The sequence below is a fragment of the Charadrius vociferus genome, unplaced genomic scaffold (assembly GCF_000708025.1).
Source record: "Charadrius vociferus isolate BGI_N301 unplaced genomic scaffold, ASM70802v2 scaffold825, whole genome shotgun sequence".
In the NCBI taxonomy this organism is placed as follows: domain Eukaryota; kingdom Metazoa; phylum Chordata; class Aves; order Charadriiformes; family Charadriidae; genus Charadrius; species Charadrius vociferus.
In genome coordinates, this window is record NW_009648495.1 from 530,159 (window position 1) to 535,951 (window position 5,793).

Here is a 5,793-nt window from a genome sequence, read left to right on the forward strand (position 1 = left end):
CGTGCTCCCACCCCCATGTTATCCCTGTTAAAGTGCTCCTGTTTATTACAGTGTTTTAACGTGTGTGATGGCATCCACTCTCTGCTCTCCGTGTGATCCTGTCTTGCCTTGGATGCTTGCTTTCTCCAGAGGAAAGACCTCACAGGGATGCTGTCTGTTAAAGACTGATGGCTGCTCTGCTGGAGGCTGGCGTATGCCCCTTATCTTTGTCCCTGAGAGTGAAGGACGCTACAGATAATGTGCTGTACTCGCGTTGCAGAGTCCAAGGAATCTGGCAGAAAGAGAGCCAGGCTGCGCAAATCTGGCGGGGACCTTTGCCCTGGGCTGTCAGAGGGAGCAGTGCAGTGCTGGGGTCGTTCAGGCACTATCTGGTATAGGGAATAGCAGAAGAGGGAGGCGTTGCTTTGCTGAAGGCTCTTACCTGCCCCACAACCTGTAATGGTTCTTGTCATTATTCTCAGTCCTTGGCAGTGCAACTTATTTAGCAGAGGGATATTTTCTATATTTTCCGTGGCTCTCCTTGTCCTAAAATAGAGTTTGGCTTTGGATGAGAATGGTGCATCCACTTTAAATCCCTCATAATTGTGAGCAGCAATGAAATCCTCTTGCCTTGCGTTGCAGGTGGGTAGAGACCACTGCTTTCTTGGCACAATGTCACTGTTGATGGTCCTGAGATGCTGCAGGGGTGCGTGCTGAGCGCTCATCCTGTGTTTTTCATCTCTTGTCCACTGCCTTGTACTGAGGTTCACACACTGATAGCCCGATCCTGCACCCACAGAAATCACTTTGGGTTTTGCCAAAGGGTTTGCAGTATCCAAGTATAAGAAGATTTTAGATTTCCAGGGCTAGCAGCTTCAGATGGCTCTAATCCTAAGTGGAGTAAGTGGAGGTATTAACAGAATTAATATCTCTTTATGCAGAGCCTGCCGTTTGTGGAGCCTGTGTTTGCTGAGGTCTGGGTGAAATCCAGATGGATGTTGCTTTCCTTCTGGTTTTCTCCTTGAGAGAGGAACCTGTGTTGTGTTTTCATCCCTCTGCTTCCAAAACCTCCTGTTGGATGTTGGGGAAGGGGCTGAAGAGCAAAACCTGATCAGAACCTGCTTCCTTGTGCTGCTGTCACTGGGAGGTTTGGGGAGGGGTAGCTGGCCTGGTGGGTTATCTCATTTCGTATCATGCTGATTTTTAACTAACAAGCAGTTGACTGCTTTATGTTTCGAGAACAGTTTGGACAGGATGGGGAGGCTTCAAGGTTTGTTTAGAGGTTTTGGATAGCCTTTCACGCTATCTCTTTTCTTGTCACTGTGCTGATATTGGTCTCCAGCCTTATGCAAGAAGCTGGGGCAGACACAGGAGGGAGGAGAATAAAAGAAATTAATCTCTATGGCCTCTCTCCTTCCCCTTAGCTGGATGTGTCCTGGCTTGGTCTGCAGGTAGTAAGCATGCCACCACGCCAGCAGGCAGGTAGTGAATGGCAGCGGGTGTTTGCCAGCTCTGTTCTGCAAGTGAGGGCCAGAGTCTTTAATCTCTTGTTTAGCCTAAGGTTTTCACTCCTGCTTACGTTCAGTTTTCTTGATCTCTCCATGTTTACTACGTCCTTTTTGGGTCGTGACAGGTCCTGACAGAAATTTATACCTCCAAGGGAAACAAGACTCCTCTCAAAAATATTTTAATTCTATGTTGCTTTGAAGTTTTGAATGTAGTTGGGGAGAGCGGATGGCACTTCACGCTAGTGGGGAGTGTGCATTTGTTTTGTTGGGCTGATCTGGGAGCTGATTGCATTTCTGCTGCTGGGCAGAATCTCTTAATCCTTATTTCTGCAATGGCACCTGCTGGGGAAAGTGGAGCATTACAGGAAGTTTAGGAAACACCGGCTTCTGCAAACGTTGTTTCCTGTATATTTGTTGTTTAGAGACCTCTGAGAGTGTGTATGGGACTTTTCTTCCAGTGGCACAGAAACGAAATTTGCCCATAAAACATCCATCAGCCAACAGTGTGATTTAAGCAGAAATGGTTTAGCTGGGGTCCTGGAGAATTGCTAGAAATGATGTACAGATGTACAGTGGAGAGTGATTGATCCAGTTCCTGAGCAACCCGTGTTCCTGGAGGAATTTTAAATCAGGGCTGAGCTTTATTGAGAATATGCAGGAAACTGTCACTGTTGGAGACTGTTTGGCTTTGTGATTTGAAGTCATGGGCAGGAGGCTGAGAGCTCAGGCTGTGCCCTGCCACGGCTTTGTGAACTGCGAAAACATCCTCTGCTGTTTTTTCCTATGGTGCTTTGATGTTTTATGGCTAAGAAGAACAAAGAATGCAAACCTGAATAAACATGCTCTTAAGTTTCTCATGTGGACTTTTTTAGCACCAAACTCAACTATTACAAAATATTGATAATAGGATTTGTCAGTAAAATAGGTTCAGGCCTGTGCTCTGGGCAAGAGTTTGCCGAGTTTCCCTTTTTCTGAAGTTGAAATATATACAGTTGTCTCCTCAGCTGCCATAGCTAATCGATGTGTCCTGTCTGTAGGAGTTCTGCCTCTTTGCTGTGGTCGGCCTGGTGTCTGACTTCTTCCTGCAGATGTTTTTCTTCACTACGGTGCTGTCCATTGACATTCGCCGTATGGAGGTAAGGAAGGGCCAAGAACACAGGGGTTTGCCTTTGGTTTTCCTTCTCTGCTGTTGTGGAAGGATTAAAGGAAGCACAGCCTGTGATTTTCACTCTCTAAACAGAACAGGCTGAGCTGCAAAAGTTCCGGGGCGGTACTTGCTTGGTTACACATACGCGGGGATTTGGGACAGGATGCTTGAGGGAGCAAGACACCCTCAGGTGTATAAACATGCAGATTTGGGGTAAATGGGCTGGAAGCAGACACGGTCACAAACAGGTGATGATGGCTGGGTGAAGAAGAGAGTGTGTGCCAGAGAGAAGCTGGGACAGATTGACTCAAGGGTGAAGGTGGGAACTCAAACGTGGGCAAGTATCAAAGACAGCTGACTCTGCGCACATTTCTCTCGAGGGACCTCATCACCACGCCTCTCACACGTTTGCTTTTCTCTTGGCAGCTCGCTGATCTGAACAAACGGTTGCCAGCAGAAGCCTGCATGCCCCCAGCGAAGCCTGTCAGCCGCTCTCAGCGCTACGAACGCCAGCCAGCTATGCGACCTGCTACCCCCCACACCATCACCCTGCAGCCATCGTCTTTCAGGAATCTGCGCCTGCCAAAGAGGCTGCGGGTGATTTATTTCTTTGCCAGGACCCGGCTGGCCCAGAGACTCATCATGGTATGCCATGTGGTGTTTGTTACCTGGTGCCCCTTGCTGCTGGATACTAACCAGCCCAAATTGGCTTCTGTGGGGGAAAAAAAGCCCAAGATTTTCATGCATCCTTGCTGCCCTGCAAGCCTTATGCTGTCCCGTGGTAAATACAGTTCAAGAAATACTTCCCTGAGAACATCCCTCTGCATGCATTAGCTCCAGGGATCAGCTTTTTGCATGATGTTTGGGTGGTAGTGGGTATTTTTCTGATACTTGCCTTGAGACAAAAATCTGCCTTTAATAAGCAGATTTTCAAGGACTGTATGAGATTTTTACAGAGCAGAAATCATGTTTTGTTCCTGCAGATAATAAGGACTAAAGACATGGAGGTATTTTGCTACATGAAAGGCTAAGGCTTTTTCTTTTGCACGTGTAACTGCAGCGGTTACACCAGTTCCTGCCCCTGCTTGTCCTCCCCATCTCTGCTCTGGATGTCTCTAATGGAAGCAGAGGAACATGTGTGTTCCTCGGCTCTACAAACCACAGCCCAGTCTGTTACTGTCAACTAACGTTGATGGCAGTTTAATTAGTTCATCAGTCTGTGAACTGTGGCTGCTGCAGTAGGTCTTGCAGAAGTCATGAACCAGAACCCTGAATTAAGCCTTTCCAGCCCTGTTGGAGGGTGGCAGACGTGCTGGTCCCAGCCGCTAGCAAGGAGTCTCTTCCCTGCTGTGCGTTTGTGTGGGAGAAGTGGGGTTCCCACCATCAGGTAGTCAGATGGCTCACAGAAAAGTACCACTCCGTTTTTGTGTGTACTCTGCAACCTCTCCCAATCCTCTTAGAGGATAAGCGCCTGCCGGGAGTAAGACCGTAACTGAGTGCAGGACGTACCCTTGGTGGGGCTGTTGCTGATCAGCTCAGACAGCTGAAGAAGTGTTGGACGTGAAGTGTGAAGTCCGTGTACTAAACGAGCTTGTCTCTTTGCTCATCGTGTGTAGGCTGGGACGGTGATCTGGATTGGAATCCTGGTTTACACGGATCCTGCTGGTCTCCGCACCTACCTCACGTCACAGGTCACCGAACAAAGTCCTTTGGGGGAAGCAGGTCTGCCTCCTATGCCTGTTCCTGGAGGGGTCCTACCTGCTGGGGACCCCAAGATTGATCTCTCAGTCTTCCCATCGGACCCTATACAGCTGTCAGAAAACCAGACGCAGCAGCGTGAGCAGAAGTCAGGGCTGGAGTCCCTGAGCAGGCTGGAGACAAACCAGCACACTTGGGCCCACGGACCAGAGGGCAAAGGGAATGGACAGACGGAGCTCGGAACTGAAGCAGAGGTTACCTGGGGAGTGGAGGATGAGGAGATTTGGAGGAAGCTTTCCTTCAGACACTGGCCATCCCTTTTCAGCTACTACAATATCACTCTGGCCAAAAGGCAAGTGGGCTCGCATTGAGTGCCACAGGCGCTTTAATTTCCCTGTGGAATTGACTCCAAGCATTTTTCTTTCTTTTGTCCTTCTGAGTTAGATAATTTGTGTTCCATGCGGCTTACTCCAAATGTGTCTTCAGGAGGAGACTATTAAACAGGCCCTCCTGTTTAAGGTACCAAAGGTACCAAACTCTCCAGGACTGTTTGTCTGAGAATAAGGGTTGTGTTTCTCTCCTGTGCCCTTGGGTATATTACTTGCTTGTTGTCTTCCTTCAACCTGGAGGTGATGTTTAGAATTTTGTAAAATACTTGATTATCTGTAAGTGATGGGGATGGTACATGTGAGGAATAGAGGCAGCTGAGCTGAAGAAACTTCTTGTTGAGATCTTCTGGCCTGCAGCGTTCAGGGAAGTGGACCAGATCATTATATCCTTACCGAAATCTGTGTGATCCATTTGATCTCATCAGTAGTTCATTCCACTGTTGGCTCTTTACCTTTTCCACAGAGTTAAAGGTTAAGACCTGGGAAATATCTTCAGAGAAAAAGATTTCAAGGGAGGTCTTTAGTTTAGAATACCTGAAACAACTGGACTCCAAGTACATCCTGAGACCTACTTTGGCTGCTAGTGAGAAGATGGGCTGGGCAACCTATTAAGGTTTTTGTGTCTTTGTTTGTTGTTCCTAAGCTGTTCTCGTCTTTCCATTCCTTCAGATACATCAGCATCCTTCCAGCCATCCCTGTCACGCTGTACCTGAACCCGCAAGAGGCCTTAGAAGTGCGGCATCCCCAGGAGGCTAACCGCTACCACCCCTTCTTATCTTCAAGCAGTGGGAAGCTGGATGCTGAAGCTCAGCCTGACCAAGCCTCATCCAAGCTGCAAGGACACCAGGATGTCACCCTTTACAAGTAAAAGAGTCCTTGATGGAACCATCTGGCCATGCCTTAACTCCCTTGGAGACTTGGGTTGCTCTTTGGCTGTTTGGTTCTTCTCCTGGAGGGCAAAAAGAGAACGAAAAATATTTGTAAAGCTTCCGTGCAAAATCCCATAATGCTCAGGACACTGTAGCTCAGCTAGCGCAGCATTAAATCAATTTGTCCTGGCCCTGTTTTTCTG

General features: G+C 48.1%; 1 protein-coding gene across 1 annotated transcript in view; it reads left to right on the forward strand.

Annotated features, from left to right (window-relative positions):
* Positions 1–5,589, forward strand: part of SCAP (SREBF chaperone) — a 38,952-nt gene extending 33,363 nt beyond the window's left edge. Inside the window, exons 10-13 of the mRNA XM_009885687.1 lie at positions 2,525–2,623; positions 3,061–3,279; positions 4,251–4,684; positions 5,391–5,589. Of these exons, the coding sequence (XP_009883989.1) occupies positions 2,525–2,623; positions 3,061–3,279; positions 4,251–4,684; positions 5,391–5,589 (951 nt within the window). The remainder of the gene's footprint in view (positions 1–2,524; positions 2,624–3,060; positions 3,280–4,250; positions 4,685–5,390) is intronic.
* The last annotated feature ends 204 nt before the right edge of the window (positions 5,590–5,793 follow it).